Source organism: Amphibalanus amphitrite, unplaced genomic scaffold (assembly GCF_019059575.1).
Source record: "Amphibalanus amphitrite isolate SeventyFive unplaced genomic scaffold, NRLGWU_Aamphi_draft 001932F_arrow, whole genome shotgun sequence".
Taxonomy (NCBI): domain Eukaryota; kingdom Metazoa; phylum Arthropoda; class Thecostraca; order Balanomorpha; family Balanidae; genus Amphibalanus; species Amphibalanus amphitrite.
The window spans coordinates 51,904-74,628 of record NW_024883425.1 but is presented as its reverse complement, the minus strand read 5'-3'; the positions used below and the strand labels follow the sequence as shown (position 1 = coordinate 74,628).

Sequence of the window (22,725 nt, the reverse complement as noted above, 5' to 3'; positions counted from 1 at the left end):
CTGACCTTGACCCTGACCTATGCTTGACTGACCCCTACATGAAACTGACACTCTTGCAGGCCTTATATGATGGATTGTGCACCGTTTTGACAGAGTTTCTGACGAGAGGCGCCCATTGCGAAGTCCTGAAGTCCATGCTACTGAAAGCCCGATTTCAGGTGTTTGACCTGACCTTGACCCGACCTGTGACCTCAAAATTCAACTTTAAAGTACTCATCTCAAGCGTCTCGTCGCGTTCTTTCGTTTGCCGCCTCGTGCGTTTCGCTGCGCCTATTGGTTCTCGAGTTATCGGCTGGGGGCGTTTAACGCCCCCCCCCCCCAGCAAACGGTGGGTGGCGAAATACCCCAGCAACTGCCGGGTTAATGAGACCACAGAGCACCTAAATATGTCAAACGTTTAGTTTACGCGTCTGAACTTCACCAACCTCTCTCGTGTGTCTCCGTTACTCACTTGACGTCCTCTGCTGTCGCTGGCAGGTCTCATTCTTTTCCACCTCGCCGGAGCTGAGCAGCAAGCAGCGGTTCGAGTACTTCTCTCGGACGATTCCCTCTGACGAGTACCAGGTGCGGGCGATGATGGAGATCGTGAAGCGACTCAACTGGACGTACGTCTCGATCATCTACGAGGAATCCAACTACGGCCTCAAGGTGAGGCAAGCTGAAAGGAAAGCTGCGTTCAGTAGGCATGGTGTTGATACTGTGTGAACGTGTGATTCATTCCTTATGTTGTTGACGAAGGCCGTTGTCGAGTGCTTTGGCTGCACGTAACTTCTCATTTGTGGTAGCGTTGTGAAAAGAGATTTAAAACTTTTCCGAAATTCAGTTGTTCGTTCCATGCTGCATTGTTCACAGAATGCAATTCACTCACCCATGCATATGTAATTTGTGATAGAGCTGAATTGTGTTATACGTGGTAAAGATCATTGATCCAACCAGACATTGAGCACACCAGTTACATAAGGCTGTCGTTCTGCCGGTCAACTATGAATGTCTACTTCTGCTGATAGTTTTCCTTCCTAGTACAACCATTCTACAAGTACACTGGACCATTATCAGCTGTCTTTATCGTCGCAGATAATGGGCAGCCCAAGTTAACAGACACACTGAAAACAAAATGACACAAAAAACGACTAAAAACGCACAGGCAGAGCGTGTTAACTAGGTTTTCTTGTGTACCCTGCATCATGCATTTTTTGACCCGTCGCAGACGTGTCAATTTACAAATGTGTTAACCCAGTCGTGTTGTGTCCTAAAACACAATATCATTGTGTCTCCAACACATAAGGCTTGTGTGAATACATTTGCAGAATGCAAGGTAAATGTGTTACTAAATTTAACACAAATCGCAAGTGAAAGAAGGAAACACGTGGTGATTATGTAGTTTGTTGCCGGGGCGCAGTTGAAGGGACTTTGGCTTTGGCTGGACAGGCTGGTTGCCAAAGCCGGGCCCCGAGTGGTATCGGGCGCATGGGTGCGGTCAGGGCTGAGCACCCGGCCGGCCGACCCATACGGTCAGAGCGCGGTCAGGGCTGAGCACGCGGCCGGCCGACCCATACGAGGCCGATGATCCATACATGAGCTGGAATTGCGCCCGGTCGGCCACTTCAGAGCCGAAGGGTGAACGCGTCACGTGGACGGCTCAATCAGAGCACCAGGTGACGATGCCCCAAATTGGAGGACTATTGCACAATACAGTTGTCCAGACAGCCAGGATAAATTTTCGGCCACCGATTTTTCAAATATATCCTATATAGACCGAGGAGTTTCTTCCTCCAAGCAGACGTTAATTAGCTATGCTTCAGCTTGCACTTGATGTAATCAGCGCATATTGCTTTAGACAATTTATCATGTATCGACTCCCTCGGCTGTATTGTGCATTTTGATATTTCTCAAAACACTTTGGCAAATTTTTACAAAAACGCAGCATAAAAGTCGGTGCTCGAAAAACGCCCTCTGTTATCCCCATCTGAAGTTAAGGTTCAGAGGTCGCTCACTGGTGGATGGCACGGTATATTTGTGTAAGGGAACACGTCTACCATATCCGACAACACATGATTTCGGTACACTGATGCATTACATTCGTCCAGCGTGCTTGGCACGAGAAAAGTGTGTCATTATTCTGTTTTCTGTGTTATCAAACGTGTCGAAGGTCCCGCCAAGCGTGAAAATACACAGTCTTATTGTGTTTTGGGTGCGATTAACACATGACTGATGTGTTACCAGTACAGAACATGCCCTCACTGTGTCGATTTGTTTTCAGTGCAATGCTGAGTATGGCTAGGCCGCGATGAGCGTTGCAAGGTGCGGTCGATTTCCTTGGAGCCTCTCCATTCCCCTCAGTTCAGCGGCAGGCGACAGTATAAATCAACCTCCGGGCGACAGAGCAGACGTGTGATCAACGCTGCTGCCGCTGTGCGGATGCGGTCCCGGATGACAATGGTATCCCATGGTTCCTTTTAAACTTCACCAGAGGTGCACAAATAGCCCAGCCTGTCTCCTACACGGTCTCCGATGGCTCCGGTTTGTCTCACCGATCATCCTTAGGTAGGTATATCCCAACATATCTATACTTTTAAGTAAAGCTGGTTATTTACATTACAGTTTTACAGGACGTAAACGCTATTCCTGAAGTGTTTTTATTTCTGAAGCTATCCGCAGATATATCGTCATTTTTTAAGAAGCCGACAGACATACGGTATGCGTTGATTTGGGCAAAGTGCGAGGCAGGACTTGGTACACCTCCACCTGAAATGCATACTGGTGGTGTATAAATAGACTAGAGTGAGGCGGTCTGGTTGTTGACTGTGTCTGGAAACACTGGAAAGTCAAGAACTACCCTCATAAAGCCACCGGGACGCTCAATTAATTCCTCTCATCCAATGAGGGTTCAGTTCCACATGGACCAGACGGGCGTCCATCTGCCGTCCCATAGCGTCCCTCTCCCGTTTAGTGGGGCAGTTACTACTTGGCGGGCTGAAGGTGAAGTGACGTAACGCTGGAGTGTACGGTGCACATCAGTGTTTCTGTTTAGGAATATGAAACTTTAAGGAGTGTGTAACAAGTTTTTTTCCTAGATCAACATTACTTCATTTAGGTAAGAAAACATTATTTGAGGACGATTTTGATATTTGCTAATGGGACGAAGCCCATTAAATTGCTATGGAATACCTATCATATTGAGGACCACAAACGTTCAGAAAACGTTTTGACTGTAGGCTTTAAGAAGCGGCTTTAAATCCTTTTATAATCCATCGCTGACTACATCTATACTGCAATCTATACACATTTCACGTGCATCGCTAATCTCTTCGCTAATACAGATCCTGGTCTATTTTTTTTTTTTTTGTAAAATTTTCACGACGCATTCATACATTACAGTTTAGAGGCAGATAAATCCGATATTTCTGTTTTCTGCGTGGCTCTGTGAGGTCGGTCCCTGCCATGGATGGTGTGAGACCATCCATGCTGCCGATCGTTCGACGCGCTAGTTTTATTGGGGGTTATATGACCGAAGGACATCGACGGCCGACGGAACTGCCTCGCCTGGCGGGGTCACCAATGTGAAACACGCTGCCGGTTTTTCCGAAGTAAAACTGCAGATTTGCTAGACAAAGTTAGACTAAGTGAAATTAATGTACTTAGCCATATGAAAGCAAATGTTTGACAGAAAGTAAGCGGCCATTTTGTCGCTGCTGGAGACAACTGCCGGAAAACTAACTGCATTCCCGCAACATCCAATTACTCATCGATACGTATCAAATGAAGCAGGGCAGATTACCATATTATTTTTCTTAGGATGTCGGAATATAACAACATGTTAAAATACCAAAAAGGTGCAATATCCTTGTTTATAACACAGCCTTTGTTCCGAGTCTGTGCCTTTGGAATTTGGATGGATCTTATGTGCTTAAAATCTTTAGAAAAATGCACTAAGTATCCATTTGAATTATTACTCATGCCAACATGAATGGTAGAAGAATAATCAATTGTAATTTGTTGTCAAGTCTAGATGTGTTTTCTCCACTGTCAATGACTGATTTCTTCTTGCTGGGTAATGTTTTGCAACCTATTAATTTCTATGCCAGTGGTGGCTCAAATATTGCTGTTATAGCTATGCAATGTGTAATCTTATATTGTTTAAATAAAGTTAGGCAAATTCAACTGAAATCATGACTGTAATATTTGAAATATGTCATCTGATTGACCTTCATCATACCAACATATAGCCTGGGCAAGGATTATGTCAAAAATGGCAAGGCAAGAGGAAAATAGAACAAGTCAGATTGTATTGCCACTCCTTTAGTCAGAGAATGAGAACAAGTTATAAGCAAAAAGCACAGATCACCTTGAAATCTTGAAATCAATGTCAAAGCCTACCTACCTGACAACTTGTATGGTCTCCCTCTTTTTAAAGTAATGCAATGCATTAGGTAGGTACATTGCTAGGTGTGAAATTTATGGAGAACTTCACAAACCCCATTACAAATCAGTTTTATAAGCATATGCTTCAAATTGCTATGCTTCCCACACTAAATGAAAGGTTTTTGAGCAAACTCATGAGCAAACTCCATGCCAGCATATCTTGTTATTGAGTAAACATGTTGACTACTGAACTGACCATTCCTTTTTCTATCTATAATCATATTAATTACAATTCTACACAGACCTGTAGCAATTCATGACACATTTTCCACCCACAAAATTATTATAAACACAACTGAACACAAAGCCTATGTTGAAAATAATCATATATCTCTGTTGCAATTTTGCTGTATAGGTACCTGTCTATAAAACATGAATAATTTGATGTTGTGAGCCTTGTGCCCAGATGAATGTTTGTGGTATTGGTGTTACAACAAGGAAATTGAAAATTTGTCATGCAGTTTAGGGAAGTTATACCTAGGTAATATTCAAAATGAAGTGAGATGCCTTCAATTACTAAATCTCCAGTACATTGAAGAGCATATATTCTTTTGAAGGAAATTATTAGGTACCTATTTACATTAGAGCTAGGTAGGTAGTTACCTGCATGTTAGCATCTTTCAATGTTGTTCTTTATCAATCAAAATGAATGGAAAATTAAAAAAATAAGTAAAAGTGATCAGATAGGATAGGTAAAGCAATTTCACAATTCATTTGACTTTCAGTTTCAGTTCTCATCAAGCCAATTAGGTTTGGTACCTACCTACTTACCAGCACCTCCATAATCGCTCCCCAAAATGCCCCCTGCCACGAACCTCTTATGAAGAGTTTATAGAAGTGCAGGCTGCAGATTTCCGGCCCATGCAGAGTTTTCATTTCTTTGGCAATTCCTTAACTCCACTTGGAGCTCACAACCTTCTATTACCACACCATCACAAAATATAATGTGAAAGTCCTTATACACTTTGCTTACACTGCACAAGACACACATCCACAGCACAGTACAGCAACTGAAGCGAGCTGTTCACTGTTACAATTATCTTTCAAATTCAACTAACACCGATAGCTGGTTACCACGCAACGCGCTAGCAAATGGCGTCAGCTTGTCCCACGAATGGCGGTTGCTATGGAAACCAGCTGACGAAACTTTACCAGAACCCATTTTCGAACAGGATTTTGTTTTAACTGATAGGCGCCCCAAGAATTTGTGCGCCGTTTTTCGAAACATGCCCACCACTTTCGCAGTTTTTCATCCTACATTTTACCTACACGGTGTCTCATGAGACACAATGTTAATCCAATGGGAACTGTCTCGTGGGTGTCTCATGGAGGAGATTTGTAGGAACTGTTTTTTTTATCTTATTTTTTTTTTATTATCTTATTTATTTTTTATATATTATTTTTTTTTTTTTTACTGATTGTACCGACCAATTGCTACCAGTTAGCTGTTTTTATAGTCATTTTTGTACAGAAAACACAAACTGAAATCTGTCTCGCGGCTACCCTCTTCGGCTCTTTCCTGTCTCCTACATTGTAGGCAAGTAGGAAGGTTTGTGCACCTCTGAACTTCACCCGGTCTAAGATCTGTTCAAATTTTACGTTCAAGTTGAACGTTTCAGCTGCGTGGGGGTAAATGGTTCCCAAAATACGCTCCAGGTTTGCCAGAACTCATAACCGAGAGAACTTATCTCTCTTAGCGAGACAAGTGTAGATAAAGTGAGCGCGTTAAATTGAGTCTGTGCGTGAGACGGGATCGGCTGGCCATGGTGCGTGGGTGTCCACGCCGCGCCGTCTGTATCATTGTTCTGCGAAGCTTATGTAAAGTCCAAATGCGGTGTGGTGATAGACCGACAGTATTGACAAGGCGTGCGGCCTACGGAGGTGGTGGGAAAATGTTTACGTAATCTCTGTTCAATCTCATTGTACGTTCAGACTTTAGTTAGGCTGTTGCAAGTGTGACACACTAACTGTTGTTATAAGCATATTCTCTGCCTAGGTAAAGTAAGTACAATTGTTAACCGATGGACTACAGAAAAAGTGCGCTTTAATTCATCGCACAATGCCTAATTGGGATGCGAAGAGTATCCCCGATATTTTAGAGGCTCTTCTTTATTAAATTCTTGAAACCATCTAGAGTGACGTGACTATTTTTAGGCAGCCTGTTTATTGCAGCAATTTGAGATTGCATCAGAACTTTCGACGCATTCTCGATCAGGTTTTTAATTACTCTGCGTGGGAGAGTACGGCTTTATTTGGGCTATTGGTCTAATATTGGCTATGTTATTTTTAACCACTCCCACCAATATCATTTTTGACAGATGTATAAGAAAGAGGACGATGAAAGGAGCAGGAGCTCCGCTTTTCTACTATTGCATCATCAATTAGTTATTTGCTTAGCTCTTTCGTTCCTTGTGTAAATGTTATCCTGCTTTCCGTGCTTAAATTTACGTACCTCTCCAGAAAGCCCACAGGAGATTTGGTGTGTGTTGTGTTTGCTATTAGAATTCCCCCGGAATTCGACGAGTCCGAGTTGATTAAACCGGGCATCATCTCCGCTCGTAGCTTATCGACCGCGCTGGGCTGGGGTATACGAAGGATGTGTCAGCCGCTTCCCTTCTCCTTTCGGCTTGGGCTGCCGTCAAAGTTTGAGCCGGATTTGAGACGTGAACACTTGTCTTGGTGGTTGTGGGCAGAGGTTTTGGACATAAAGGGGACTCTTCTTTGCCAGCTCCTCCTAATTTTCACGTTGTCAGTCGTCGTCGCTTTCAGCACAACCACTTCGAGAACAATGCTGGTCACCCATGTTTGCATTATTTTGACAGGCAACGGTTATCCAGCCATGCTCTTCTCACGGTTGTAAGTGAGCCAGAGAAAAAGCGCACGTTGAGAATCGATATTCACCTAGTAGTTGTCGGGAAGCGTCGCCTTCCGTTGTTATCCCATTTAGAACCGTAATAACCGCTTGGCTGGGGGCTCGTGGCTCCAGTTGCTCGATATTGGGTCCAATCGTGGAGAGTGCCACGCTGAACGTAACCTGAAATCACTTAGCGCGGCTCTGGTCAGGCTACGTGGTGCGTAACACGATCAACTGGCACGCTGGTGTACCAGATGGTACCTTGTTCCACCGAGCCGGCTTCACGAGAGCACAGTAAATATACGAGCATATGGACACCGAACAGCGAACAGTTTGTAACCAATTTCCAGACACGCTACATGCATCATGCACTTCGCGCAGCCTAGCTCAGCTCGCTGGTCATGTAAGCTATGTCAGCACCTGGCAGCTCTATTCGGTTCACATCAGCGGCTGAAAGGCTGCGCCGCCATTTCCTTCTACACTTCCATTCAGCGCCACCCGACGAATGTCCCTATGGCCCGTCGGCGTAGGAGGTGGGACCGATTCCTGGCGCTCCAGTGGCGCGGCAGGAACTCCCGCTGGGCCCATGAGTAGCCGGAAGGCTCGCGGATGTCGAGTGGGTGTGTGGGTGCCAGCAGAAGGCGCGGCGCCTGGCCGACTGCCCTCGCCAGCCGGCGCCGGCGCTGGCAGATGCCGAGGCGGCGTCACTCTGGATCGCGCCCGATCGTCATCCATTGACTGGCGGTCGTCGGGACGGTGATGTCGGGGGCAAATATTGACCGCCGGCCAGCGCCAGGGGCAATATTTGCATCGGGAGTGCCCTCAGGTGCAGGAGACCTGATAGCTTCACGGAAGTTGTTGGCTCCGATAGGTAGTGAGAATCAATGGGGCTTTGGCAAAGTCGACTTTGAGCTGAATGATAACGGCTGTTTTTTTAGGGGAGATAGGTAATAGGTAGGGTAGCCTGGGGCAAGACGCCCCAGATAATTTATTTTGCTACATAACTTTTGTCCCACATCACCTGGAAGGCCAAATTTGTGCTCAATGCGTTCTTTGGACATTTTATTTTAAATTCCACCCCTCAAATTCATTCACTTATGATCGGACTCCCAGCTAGGAAGTGATTTGTGAAGCAACTGCAAATGGGGCATTTTGCCCCAACCCCAGGGCAAAACGCCCCACGGCCTGGGGCAAGACGCCCCATACTCTAGATTAAAGATTGAACATGCTAGTTGACTAAATCTTATATGAGAGGCCCGTTAGACCTTGGGAGGCACGGCACTGAAGTTAGCACCTTCCATCCTGTCAGGTGTTCAGCTATGACACTATTGTATGTACAGGTTTTTCACCTGCCTCATAAGGCCAAATAATAAATTATTGCAATGCAAATGTTAACAAAATGCTTCCTTTGTCATTAATTTGCTGAGAAAGGTACATAAAATTGCATAGAAACTTACTGCTCGCCAGCAACCGAACATTAGGAAGTGGGTAGTCGGAACAACACATGAGGTAAAACGCCCCATGGGGCTTTTTGCCCCGCGACCTACTGGGGCGTTTTACCCCATCACGTAGTTTGGTCAGAGAACAACGCCTTGCACTCCAGCAAGGCATAATTTAAAACGGACCAACCCAGCATTATAAGCGTTAGACAATAGTTGTTCAAAATACATAAAAGTCGTTAACCTGATGTGAACCATAAAAGAACGTCATGATGCATAATCTGACTACAAAACATAAAAATCACTCCAAAAACAAATTTTTGGCTATATCTCCCTAAAGAGTTATCACAATATCTTTCCAGTCTGCTCATATAATGATCATATAGTGCACGTTTTAAAGAAGAGAGAATGTTTCCCCAGAACCTTGCCAGTTCCGAGAAACATCGGTGAGGCGTTTTACCTCGGCGGGGCGACTTGCCCCGGTCTACCCTACTCTAGGAACCGGATAATGATGAACTGATGCAAGTTTTCGCTCACATAAAACGTTGTCGCTCTCACTGGGAACGTTTTCCATCAGCAAACATATAACCTATTCAACTTTTTTATTCTTTCTAGCCAACACAACCCATTTGTGAATATGGTAAATGTAATCCGGATATAGAGTGGGTAATCACTTGATGTATCATATACATGAGTAACCACTAGTTTTGTATAATGGATTACAGGTGCTTCCCTGTAACACATTTTATGTGGAGTGTTTTTGAGCCGCCATTGATTTGAAGCAGAGAGCGATCCCTGCTGCAACGAGGCTTTATTCAGCTGAAATTTGTCATTCTTTGCATTGTCATTTTTTGGAGAAGTCAAAATTCAAAGTACCCTCTGCTGCCTCTTCTTCGCGACCTGCAACTATTCACAAACAATTATCTGTGTTGAGCATTGAGCTTAAAAATACCGTGTGTGAAGGTTAGTTAATCGCAGTTCTCCACACTCCAATATTAACTAGTGAAGGCATCTTTAGTGGCGGTTAATACCAGCATGTATTCCGCGTTCAAATCCTAACTTGCTCAACGGAGAAGAGCAGACTTGAAAGCATTCCTGGGGCTGATAACCTTTAATATAGTGACATCAGGGGGAGCTTTCATATCTTGGAGCTCCCCTCGAGCTCATTAAGCTGGATGTCGGCACGCGGCGCGCCTTTGTTGAAGGCTCTCCCAGGTCCAGGATGGACCTCGTTTGGCTGAGAGCCCCCTCCCTCGGCGGGTGGCGCCAAAGGAGATCGGTTCGGGGCCCGAGCTCGGCGCCAATGAACTATGAACCCATTATTTGATCCATTTCAGCCGCAGCCAAGTAATCCCAGCCAAGTGGAAATCAGCCACGGGAAATTTACTGTTTAGGTGTGTCACTGATACGGGCTTACAGACGCCTTCCCAGGGAAGTATAAAACGGAAATCGCTCAGCAGTAATGTGTGAAGCTGGATGGTAACCGGGTTTAAGATTATTGGACGGGAAACGATAAAATCCTTCAAAACCAATGTAGTTTTGAATGGTTTTGAAGGGGCGGTATTTAAATATTTTACTGTTTTCTACACTGATTAAGCTTACTGTGGGGAAGGGCATCTACTTTTTATTTTATTATTTTTTATTTTTCTATGATTTTCTGTTTTTATTTTCTAATATTTTATTTTTCTAATTTTTTTTTCTATTAAAAGTAAACTCTGTTTTGATATTCTTTTCATCATTTTCTTCAAATTAAATGACCTATCTTGAGAAGACTCAACTAAGTATATTTCAGATAATATAAAAGTGCTTCTGTCGTGCCATATAGCAAGACGTCCACTTACCAGAATGGCCATTGATCGTAATTCCTGACTGCCGATAAAAACCATGCGGATAATCCACATTCCTGGAATGCGCTGTAGGCACGTAAACACAATCGCTCATTATGCCTCAGCGTGCTGAAAGCTGAACACTCAGAGAAGCCCTCGTTTATGCTCAGCTCTTGTGTCGCCCGAACAGTGATCTCTCGGTCAGCTTAGCGTCGTTACCATGGCAACCGCCGACGGTCAGCTCAGCACCAGTCTCGTTCTGACGATGATTGGAGATGGCCAGCGATCTTATCACTCATCAGCGTCCTTTGTACCATTATACGCATGTTTTCGTTTGCGTTTCTTTGATGTGCCGGTGCCCAGAGGCATTGAGGTTTTCTGGTATTGCTTGCAGGTAGCGTTTTGTGGATGGCAAGAAATGACCAAATAAATATATATTCGTTTCCTATCAGATTTTTTGTCCTTGTGGTGATCCGTTAATTTTTGCAGATTATATTTGGTCCGTTAGTTCACTCCGGCTCGGCAACGCAGTTTTCTTGGCTCTGGTCGACTGGTAGCGATGCGTGCGGGCCGGTTGGATAAAAAAAACGCCGCACGGCTTTCTTGGCGGCCGTCTCCGCTGTCGCTGTAGCGCATATCCCGGCGATGTGGGTGCTTGGAGCGGGGCCAGCTCTGTCCTCACCCATTCTGTCCTCCGCGGCAGACGGTGCCAGATGACCCCCGCCGCTTCCGCTTGTCCGCCTGTCTGCCTTTTGTGATTTATTTTCCTTCTATGTTGCTACGGTGCTCTAGAAGAAAAAAAACTTGAAAAGAATTAGATCAAAATCAGAGCAAAACCAAATCAGATGTGTGTACTGTGTGTGTGTGTCTGTGTTTGACTGTGTGTCATAAGTTTTTGTGTTGCTTGGAACAGCGCCCATTCCTGGATATTATTATTATTATTTTTTAATTGTTTATATGAATCAATACGCATTGCGTATAGATTACTCTGATTGCTCCTGTCGAAGGGTTGTGGTACACCTAACAGCCATCAGGCGACCACAGGAACGGCACGTTTTGGTCGCATTACCAGGCGATCCGATCATTTTCACGTTTTTTTTTTTAGCATGTTTCGATTGGGTAGGTGCTGACTTACGTGTTGGCATTACAAGGGTCAACGTCGCACTGTCTACCGTGAAGATGTATGTAGTGCTGTTTTCATCCTCATTAAAGGTAGTGTGCCACCTTCCAATGATTTCCCATTTTATTTTTCCTAGAATAAGAAGCTTCTGTTTTTACCTAATATCGCAAAAAAAATAAAAAATGGGCCTAAAATAGTGTTTTTTTTTTTTTGCCTAAAAGTTTATCGGTTTTTTCGATATGTATAACAACTGTAGTGGGCTGACCTGCAAACAGGCGTCGGCAACAATCGCGAATGCAGCGCACATGTGACAATAAGCAAAGGTCATTATAGAGTTACGACGTACGGGAATGAGTTATCAGCTGTCTAATCGTAGACAACACAATGTCGAATTTAATCTGTAAGCCTGTATTGGTATTGTTTCTTTAATTTGGCTGTCGAACATTAATTTATGGTTTGAAATATTATTTTATGTAAAATAATTGATATGAAACAACCGTCTCTTAAGTTATGACCCCATCTCACCACATGAAAGTGGCAGAAATGACAATGATCAGCTGACGCATTTTTCTTGGCCGAAGTCAGAGCGCGCGGCCCGACGCACCACCACCGCACCACAAAGTATGAGCAGAAGCCACCTGCGGTAGACCGCGCCCAAAGCCAGGGCCCCGGTAACGTGAGGTAGCCGAGTCGGGGCAGCGTGCGCTGACCCAAGCCGGGGCCGCGGCTTTGGGCGCGGTCTACCGCATCCCCGGGCAGCCCCGGGCTATCACATGACACCGGGAGGACGCGCGGCCCCGGCTTGGGTCAGCGCACGCTACCCCGACTCGGCTACCTCACGTTACCGGGGCCCTGGCTTTGGGCGCGGTCTACCGCAACACCTAACAGGCGTGTTCGAAGATGATGATGAACGGGTTTATCGAAACTTGATTGGATGAGCCTATCGGTAATAGCGATTTCAGTGTGTGCATTTATTGTTCATAGTGGTGTGAAATGTGGTTGGGGTACGACCGACAACCCGTCGGGGCGAATTTCGCACTGGGGTACTCAAAATTTGAAGAATTTAAGACGTTTCCATGAGTTTTGAAGGTATGGATAAGTTCTAAAAATCCGGTTCTCCTTATCTGGGCCATTAACTCCACACGGTCCAGGAAAGCTGGCACACTACCTTTAAATTTTCCCGGAGTTCGCGACTTGTATTCTGACTTCGCGAATTCCTTATGCCTGAAGATCCACCGAGCAGCATGTTAACCGCAAAAGTTTTTTGCCATTTTTTCGTCCAGAAGGATCTGTTTAGAACCGAGCACACGGCTTTTTCAGACCTACATACTTCAGCCCTTCATCGGCAGTCGACAGCCTTGCTGAGCACAATACAATGCTAGTTCACTCTCAAGCACGTGAAAAGTACTTCGCTTATTGGTGTTTTACCCCCCACCAGCTACTTGGAGAACACAAGTTTTCCTAGTCGTTCTTTGATTGTGATGCGTTGGTAGGTTCTTTTGGCTACAGTCAGTATGTTTGGCTTCTGCCTTCACGAACGTGCTAGGCCCACGACTTTGGTCCCTCGTTCCTAATTTGCGCCGATCCTGGATGGAAGTTCCTGGGCTGCTTACGGTGATTGAACGCATTACCATATATGATTGGGCTATTGGCATCCAGGAAACTGATCTACATTCCTGCGGGTAGTCGGTTTCTCTTCCTGGATTACTCTCATTCTTATCTCTGCTCTGCTTTGGCTCGACGTGATTATCAGTCGCGGTTTCGATACCTACCTAGAGAATAAGCACACTAAGCGTCGTTTATGATGTATACTGTAAAGATATTGGAAATGGCGATAAAAACCATGCCTATCGCTGCCACGCCAAACAGGCAGTGATTCTTGCAGTAATCCACCGGGTCATTGGCGCTGTCATTGCCAGAGGGCCATTTCTGTTAGCCTGCTTATGTAGTTCTAAAGCTATATCCGCCTGGTGTGAACTCCATCCAACTTTAGAAATGGTGGCGGCGGCAATTTCCGTTTCCTCAGCACATTGTCAGCGGCCATAAATTCATATTTTCTTAATTCCAGTTTTATCACCGCGGTCTGGCCGTCGCTGCCAGGCCAGCGGCCTCGGACCGGCGCGGCCGCTGTGAGCCGTCTGCTCCGCTCTAACGCCGGTTTGTTATAGGCTTAGGTTTAGGTTTAGGTTTTACTAGTGGGCTTGGGTAGACCGGGTCTATTCAGGGCCCACATCCGGATAAGGTCAGAAATGACTCAGTGAGGATTCCTTGTGGCCCAGTGGTGGTCCAACCGGTTTTTAAAACTGTTCGTAGTCAGTGCCGATATAACTTCCTCTGGCAGAGCATTCCAGGGGGACACCACACGTTGAGAAAAGAACATCATCCTTGCATAGGCTGTACGGTAATTGAAGCAGGGCCCGCTGCCGTCTTGTGAACGTGCTGTTTGGAACGGCATCCTTTGTGATAGGAGCGTGGTGCTGCTGGAAATGGAGACTGGCGCTGGGTGAGAGCTGCTGGAGAATTTAGGGAGCCTGTAAAATAGTTGTGAAATGAGACAGCGTGACTGTCATCTGGACGATGAACAGAAGATCAGTGCAACATCCTAATGGTGGTGTTAAATTCGATGCGACTGGCATTTTATTGCTATTATTCTAGACATAACTGTCCGTCGTATTATTCTGGCTTCCCTCAGTAACTCGTCGATGTTTTCTCCCTGGATATCTCTGGCGAGTGGTTGCCTTGTTCAAGGGTGGACAATTTCCTGGCTTGATATAGAGTGTCAGCCGGTTCCGCGCGACGAAAATTGGCCAACAAATTTCAAACCTACGGGGCTGAAAATTGCTTCCGATAGAGATTGACATCTGGTATAGGTCAGTCAGACGAACCTGGTCAGGCTCAAAAGTCAAATGAGAATGTAACTGCCAAGATAGTGCTTAAAATGACAATTTAACATTAAGCATTGCATTTTACTTTACGAAGAAGAATAAGTAAATGGAATATCGAAACCAGTATTATTATCAGTCCATGATATCCGTGTTCTGGGGCGTCCACCCTGAAACTCAATCTTGCAACCAGAAAGTCTGGATGATCAAGTTTTTAATCGGGTTAATTACTTCATACAAGGACATTGTTAACCCATATCCAATGTTTGTCATTGCATTCATAACTCACATGCTTTCGGTGCTCATTCAGAAGATGGACGCCGACTTTTCAGCGTCATTGCAAGGGAATGTAACATTCCCCAGCGTATTCTACCTAAATCTACTCAATACTGAAATATCTGTCTGACAGTGATACTGCGAGAGCTTACCAAAGGACTTCAAAAGGTTTGCACGCGCGATTAGGTGATTGCTGTCGACGGCTCTACTCGGCTGCTGAGATTATTCCTTTTGGAGGTGGCTTTCTCGACCTTAGCGAGTCCCAGGCGTGCCTGTCGGCTGCCAACTTCGAGCCGGGATATATTGTGACGAAATCTAACAGCTCTGATAGCACTCACATCAGCTCTTCAGGATGTCTTTTCGCCATATCCCCTTGGAGCGCCACTCAGGAATATATTGAAATCTTTTGAGACTAGTCAAATAGAAATAAGCTTGTATCTTCACAAAACTCGGGGATCTGCAGATTGTGAAAAAAGAGAAGCAAAAATAATGTTTGTAGATTATGAGTATATTTAAACCAGTGTCCAGTACGCTGTGGTTAAAGCCTTTCCCGTCTGTTTAATAGGATCGCTCCAAAATCACACCATATTTTTGCTGAAATGACTGATCTATAAGTGTAACTTCAATAGTCAACTTTGCTGTAGAAAGGAGTTAGTTTAAAATCAACGAATTTGTGCAAATTTTTTTCGTATTTAGGGGTCACTGGTGGTTAGCTTGTCTTATTTTCCTGAGCGTAGTTTGACCTCGAATGGTCAAGCAGTGGTACTGCTCCCTGATGACTCGTCAAATCAACACGAGACAGGGTCTGCCTAAGTGGGGCACTCACACGAGGGTCACCTACCTCATGGTCTTGTATCCACTAGCTTATCGTAATGTTTGTATAAGTAGGACTGGAGATGGCCTACTTCTGAGTAAGTGATGTATAATTTTCTTTTTTCTTTTTTTGACGAGGTCTTACCGTGATGCCGATTAATGTGCATATCACCATGCTTGACAACTGCTAAGTGCATAATGGTCGTCCCATGATACATTGCATGGATGGCGCTCGTAAATGGTTATAAAAAATAGAATAGTTATATTAAGGAGTGATGCAGACATCCAGGTTTCTGAACACAAATAAGCTTGTGTATTACAATATCTCTGCGCATTATATGAAGCTTCTGTTATACAAGAAGTTTTTGTAAAATGTACACCACCAAAGTGAGACAGTAGTAGCGATTTATACGATTTTTCTCAGATCATTTTATCTTTGTAGTTGTATCCGAGTTCGCGCAGCTGTCTGGCAAAGCCAGTGCAATCACGTTTTGGGTTGTCATCGACAGCGTCAGGGTTCGACAGGCGCACTAAAACTCGTTACCGGGACCATCCTGTGACCTTTGTCGTAGTTTTGCCTTTCGAACCGTATGTTCTACAGGCATATCTGCCTATATGCAGGTACCTGTTCACTAACAGTCTGGGATTAAAGGGACTATCCCACCTTTAACATGGGGTTTGAGTTGAGATAGCCAAGTTTGCGGCGAGGTTCAGAAACCACTATCTATCTAGGTTGCAACCCCCGCAGCCTCTTGGTGTTGAAGAAATTCGTTCCCTTCATTTGAAAATGGGCCTTGTACAAGGCCCTATCTTCAACATGGAGCGACCGTTAGTGTGACGTCACCTCGTTTAGTCATTCTGATTTAAATGGGTTTGTTCGTTGAAAAATCGCTTAAAACTTGGTCTGAACTTTGTTGTGGTGCCTACAGAGTAAAAAGAATCAGCTTTATGACAGTAATGTGGCCTGGGGAAGGAGGTAATTTTGGGCTGTGACGTCACATATTTGAAAGTTTGTGTTTGGAATATGGGAAGCCTAAGATGTTTAATGAAAAATAAATGCCAGAACCGTGTTCCTGGTCATCCAATCTATAAAGTCGGACACAATTTACCTGGTTTTAACAACATTTTAGAAGGTGGGATAGTCCCTTTAACTGCGAATGGACTGCGAAAATTGCCGAAATGGCGATCGTCGAATGTTCTATGCGGTTCAACTCTATTTTCAAGGCTTACTTTTATCAGGTTTAGGCTTCCAATTTTATTTGTATAGGTGTTTTTCATTTGTTGAAAGCAAACAAGTACCGAGACACTTGACATTTTGATACTTGTGGATAAAAAATGCAAGAAGTGCGACGGTGTGTAGTCTCAACTTTAAATTGGTCGCTGTTGTTGTAAAGCGCACTCGATGTGATGTTGCCCAGGGGAGAGAAGTCGACACAAAACTTTACGGTACACAATCGGAAAAACTTGTCCTCCTCCATGGAATTGCTCTTTACTTGCAATCACAGTAGGGTTATATCGCCAAATTTACTGGCTTCGATCTGCTGATGAATAAATTCAGCATTACTATTTACGATGTAATAGTCTGATGTTATTAAAGCAAGCGTCCATCGCTTAGTAATTTATCCACATCTACCAGAGTTAAACAACGCTTCTGTTGCTTGCGCCCGCAGGCTTTCGAGGCGCTGGAAGGCCTATTGGCCAGCAACAACATCTGCATAGCGGTGAAGGAGAAACTGAAAAAAGACTCGGGGGTGGCCAAGGAGGCGGCCTATGACATCATCGTGAAGAAGTTGCTTCAAAAGGAGAGCGCCAGAGGTGAGTGAGCTTAGCTACCAGCGGCGGTCGGAAAAGCGCGTATGTGGAGCCTCCCTCTCACCCCCACCCGCAATTTTGGTACTTGGTATGCGGTAAAACGTTTGTATACAGATCACTGATTTATTTTTTTTTCACCTGAACACCAAATTATTACCAAAAATACGAGCATGTGGATAATATTTTCACCCTGCTCGTTGAGGGAAGGTGCGTCTAACGTTAGCTGAAACGCGCGTCTCAGATGATTTAAGTTGAGCGTAGGCTCCTATCATAATTGAGGACCATCTGGCAGCGGCACTGGTCGCAAGAGACGACTGTCCGAGTCCAATCGCGCAAATGCACGGTGGTCGTTCCCGACCGGTGTCGAGCGCCCACATCCCCCTACGCCCCCCCCCCCACCCATCCTCCCACGATATCCTCTGAGTGGAGGGGGGAGAGCGCCCAACTGAACAGACGCGTGCTGCCACCATGGCGCTACCCAGCCCGCTGATGACGAGTCGCCGACTCAGGCAGACGGACAGCGAAATGGACGGCCTCCTTATGGCATTAGCCAGTTCCAGCTGAGGGGAGCCCCGAGCACCGGGAGAGCTAAATTGAAATACAACCTGCTTTGATGTTCCTCTGTGCCGGTTGTGGGCCGCGAAACCATGAACTGTTACGCAATATCTTCCATTGTGCAATGCGCAGCTACCTGCTAATATAGTGCCAAAGATGGAACCATGCGAATAAATGAAAATATGTATGTATGGATGGTGCAAAGCTTTCCAAAAAAAGCTATAGAAGTACTGTTCGCGAAATGACTTGGAGCGGGTATACAGCTTCGATAATAGTTCATTGTGAGTGTAAAATTTGTGTGACATTACATTTTTACAACTACGAAATATTAGACAAAGTGAAATAAAAAGGAATGCATATGAAGGGCAATGGCCGCGCAGCTTCTAATTTTGTAGGTAGATAAAACTGTCAACATTTAGACCATGAACCATATTCATTTTTTAAACTTAACCCGCGCCCCAGTGGCGGTCTCAGCCAACTTCGCCCTAGTGGGGGGGGGGGGGGCATATGTTACCACCCACCTCTAACTCAAAAACTAAGATGGATAGAAAGACGCGGTGAAAAGCAGTCGTTAGCTCTGAATGCGTACGTTTGAAAGTATTTGATCATTTTTCATCTTAGAGCAATATTGGGGTCACCAGAGGTCATCAAAGGTCAAAATTTGTCAATGGTCATTATATTTTTCAGAAAACATGCCGTTATCTCAGGAACTATGGTAGCTAGAAAAACGCATGGAACAGCAGACGATAGCTTGTGAACTCTTCTTTTGATCAGGTCATTATCAAAATTGACCTCAGGTCAACGGTTTAGCCTCCAGAGGGCAAAAACTCCAAAAATAGCTGTTTTTACGAAAAGTGTTTTTCGACAATAACTTTCGACTGCCAAAAGCCACGACATTTCTATTGCCAGAATCGTGTTCCTCTCGCTGAGACGCGTCGAATGAACTATAATTTGACCTTGAAAGGTCAACTTGAAAATTTGACCTCAGGTCAAGGTCATGGCCTGACCGGAAAAGGTCATGTTGCATATCAGTCGATGCGTCTCGGCAAGACAAACACAATGAGACCATCCCCAGCGTTCTATCTCTTTCCAATCTCGAGTTATTGGCAAAAAAACTGTTTGTAGCCTCAAATGACCTCGGATGACCTTTCTAGAGGCTATCAGCAAAAATGACACCTTGGTCATCACGGGTGGTCCAAATCATTGTGATTCTGAAATATTTGGACTGTTCCGATGCGTACACACGGATCTAGAGGCATTTTGCATTTTTCTCCATTGACTTGTAATGGAAAGGTCACGCCACTGACCTGACCTTAGGTCACGGATATAGAAAATCCGAGATATACAAATTGTAGGCGCCCATAACATCATGCAATCCACCAAGTTTCAAACCTTTCCGACAAACACTGCAGGCTGGACATGATTGCAAACTTTATTTTAGGCTTGGTTAGTTAACTTAACCTGGTGACCTGACCTGACATGACCTGGGGTCAAAAATTTCACGCGTTGTCCAAAATTGATGTGCCAAAAGCTACCCCAAGCGGCGCGGCGCTACGCGCCGCGGTTTTTTATTTACACGCAAAAAACGCGACAGGGTGGTAACATATGCCCCCCCCCCCCCACTGGGGCGAAGGCTAACATGCTATTCTGCATATACGTTTTACTGACAGTTGGCACTCAAGCCAAAAGGTATTCTTTATTTGGCACATGCTTGTCCTCATCTGTGAGTATGTTTCAATCTATCCGACAATTCACGACAGTGTTGACCTATGACGAAACAATCTGACATTCACCTCGACCCTAATATGACGTCATGAGTAGGTACATCGCCCTATCTTCTTGTTTCGAAAATGCATTGAGCAAGGAGCTAATAATGGACACGCATTGGGGCATGCTTCTATTCACCTGGGCATCATCCTCTACAGCAGAATAGACGAACATAAAAATGATCCTTGATATTTGGTTTCAAATTTGCACTATCACATGTGTCGTTTGATTGTTTAATTTGTAGGTATGTCTTTTTCTGACTTTAAGATATAGTTGAGGTTAAAAGTAAGTCGTTCTTTATCAGGGCTCAGTGCACTGAATTCTGCGGTAGGTCCGGGCTAAGTAATCTAATTTGTCAAAAGATTGCTGACCTTTACTTCTCCCAGAAGTGCATTTAAATGCCTGACATTTTCGAGACCTATCAAGCGACTATAATGCATGCGAAATAAAAGACCCGAGCGCGTGGGTAGACCCTTGATAGGTGCGGTCTGGAAAGGATAAAAAGTCCCTTACTGGAGTACCCCGTGACCTCCGTAAGTAACCTATGTTGAAGGAACTCGACTTTCCACACTGAGTCCCTGGACAGGAAGTTCCAACTGTCAGCCGACTTAAGCCCTTTGATGCCGTTGTGCTATCACCAGACATGAATGTAAACTGCACTCGGCGCCTGCCGTCGCTGTAAGCTTATGTAAAGTAGAGGATAAGCGATCCATCGCACACAGAGCTTGCCATGAGACGAGCCGGTTAAACTTTAACTCCGCTGAGAAAGCTTCGCCAAATCTCGGATGACACTTTAAGCAGAATACATTGTGGAATTGCAATACATTTATTACTGAATTTTTGTTTACTTTCTTTGATAACGCTGCTTACGTGGATATTTATGAATATATATGTTATTTTCGCATCTTCCCAGCACTACACCGCACGTTCGTCAAAATTCATGAATGAATCAGCTTCACATTGCTGGATACACAATCACCTAACCACACGTCGATGCCTGTTACTCGGTTCATTTACCACTGCACCATACCCTGGCCTGTGCACCAGGGTCGGTGCTTGATCCGCAGTGGTGGATATCGATCAGGGATAGCCCGAGGACCGCTTCCGTGGTTTTCTCTTGTTTGCCGGATTCGTTAGCAGCAGCGTGGGCCAATCAGAAAACCACTACGTTCAATGCTAACAAAGTTGCGCGTGTGTGCCTTATGCCTGCTTGCGATGCGCTTGTAGTTCCTCGAGCGTGTCTTATCCTCCCACCTATAGCTGACGTTTCTAAAGACCTGGCGGCCAAAGGCAGGCGGCCTGCGCAGGCCATCCTAGGCCGGCTCCATCACTGTCCCATCTATCCAGCAGGGCTCTGCAGCGCGACGTTGTGGCCCAAAGAGATGATGCAACCGGACCGTGACCGTGTGACGTCATCGGCACGGTATTGGTCGCGTCTTGTGACGTCATTGACATGCTCTGAAACGTTGTCAACGCTTGAGAAGGCTTAGGCAAAGGTTGTTGAGGTTAAGGCGATCATGAGAGGGATCTGCAGTTTTGAGTATTGCGTTCAACGGCTAGCAATGCGTCCTTGATCGTTTAGATTGGCTTACGCTAGAGAGGTCATGGCGCTTTTAGGAGGATTGAGTTAGGAGGCTAAATTCCACAGCTATTTCAAACATGTTAACAATTACAATTGATCTCACAGACCCATAAACAGTCTAGTGAGTGCTATTTTACTATGCATGGAGTATGAGACTCGACAGCTCATTGCAACTTCATAGACAATTGTCACAAATGAAGATGGCTGTTTCTATTTTAGGACTAAATATATTATTTTTAATACTAATTAGATTGGTGGATGTTAAATATTACATTAATATCTTGTATTTTATTGTTGATGTGTTACATGTTTATACAGCTGCAACATTTGATACCATTATTAATTAACGTTTAAGTCATGGCACTCGAAAAGCAGTGATGATACACCCCCAAACGCCGTTATGTTCAGGTGATTATGAGATATTCTACCACAATTTGAGCTTTGTATTCAGACGAGCTGCATTATGCTAACCAACACATGTTCGGCGCAGACGTGTCGAGAATTTCCCCCAATGATCGCGGGAAATAGATCGGGCGAATCTGGTCTGACCGTTCTGTGTAATAACGCAATCGTTCTCGGCAATGGCGCCCATTTGATAAGGGTATGCAGCGTTCACGAGGATCGGCCGCACGCGGGATACGAGACGGTTCCTGTCGCCGCGAGACAACGGCCTCGGCTTATCGGTGTGCGCTGCAGAGGTCTGGCCATTTTAGGCTAGACTCGACAATAGGCCGCTTTGAGGGCTTAGGTAATTGATGGAATAAATATGCGGTAGCATTATAGGGTAGCGTTGTAGCGACTCCCGCTGCGCGAAATTAGATTACCTGTGGAATAAAATATGCATGAAGAAAATCTAATCACCACATGTAATGGTCCCACTAAGTAAACTCAAACATAAAGTGTAAAATGAATTTTTTCATGCACTTTGCTGATAACATAATGTTAAACGCTTAGCTTCAATGCATTATTGAAAAGCACGGAGACCTTTTATGTTCTGGCGAGCAATGTTCTTGTCGTTTGGTGTGAACTTCTTAGGCATGGAAATGATTTGGACAGAGTTCTTTGATTAGCGATATAATTTTAACTGGTTTGAGCTTGACAAATCCCGTCATTAAAAACAAGCATTTTTTTTCGATTTATTGAATTATTGGTCCGAAGTTTCTTTTTTTTTTTTTGCACTCCGGCCGAAGAATAAAATTCATGGAGACCTATTCTTCGTCGCGTATGAAATCAATTCATATCAGGACTGGTCAATGGCAAGTTTCAAATATGGCTGATGACCACGATCAGTATTTTTTGGTTCCCCTAACAACTCATCCAATGCGATTCATTCAGCCACTTCCTGCAGCGTGCAATATTTGAGCACCTCGTGACGAC

The 22,725-nt window shown here is 44.8% G+C and overlaps 1 protein-coding gene across 1 annotated transcript in view; it reads left to right on the top strand.

Moving 5' to 3' along the window:
* Positions 1-22,725, top strand: part of LOC122375827 (metabotropic glutamate receptor-like) — a gene marked incomplete at both ends in the record, with an annotated part of 58,306 nt that overhangs the window by 2,899 nt on the left and 32,682 nt on the right. Inside the window, 2 exons of the mRNA XM_043355363.1 lie at positions 478-648; positions 17,303-17,447. Coding sequence (XP_043211298.1) covers positions 478-648; positions 17,303-17,447 — 316 coding nt within the window. The remainder of the gene's footprint in view (positions 1-477; positions 649-17,302; positions 17,448-22,725) is intronic.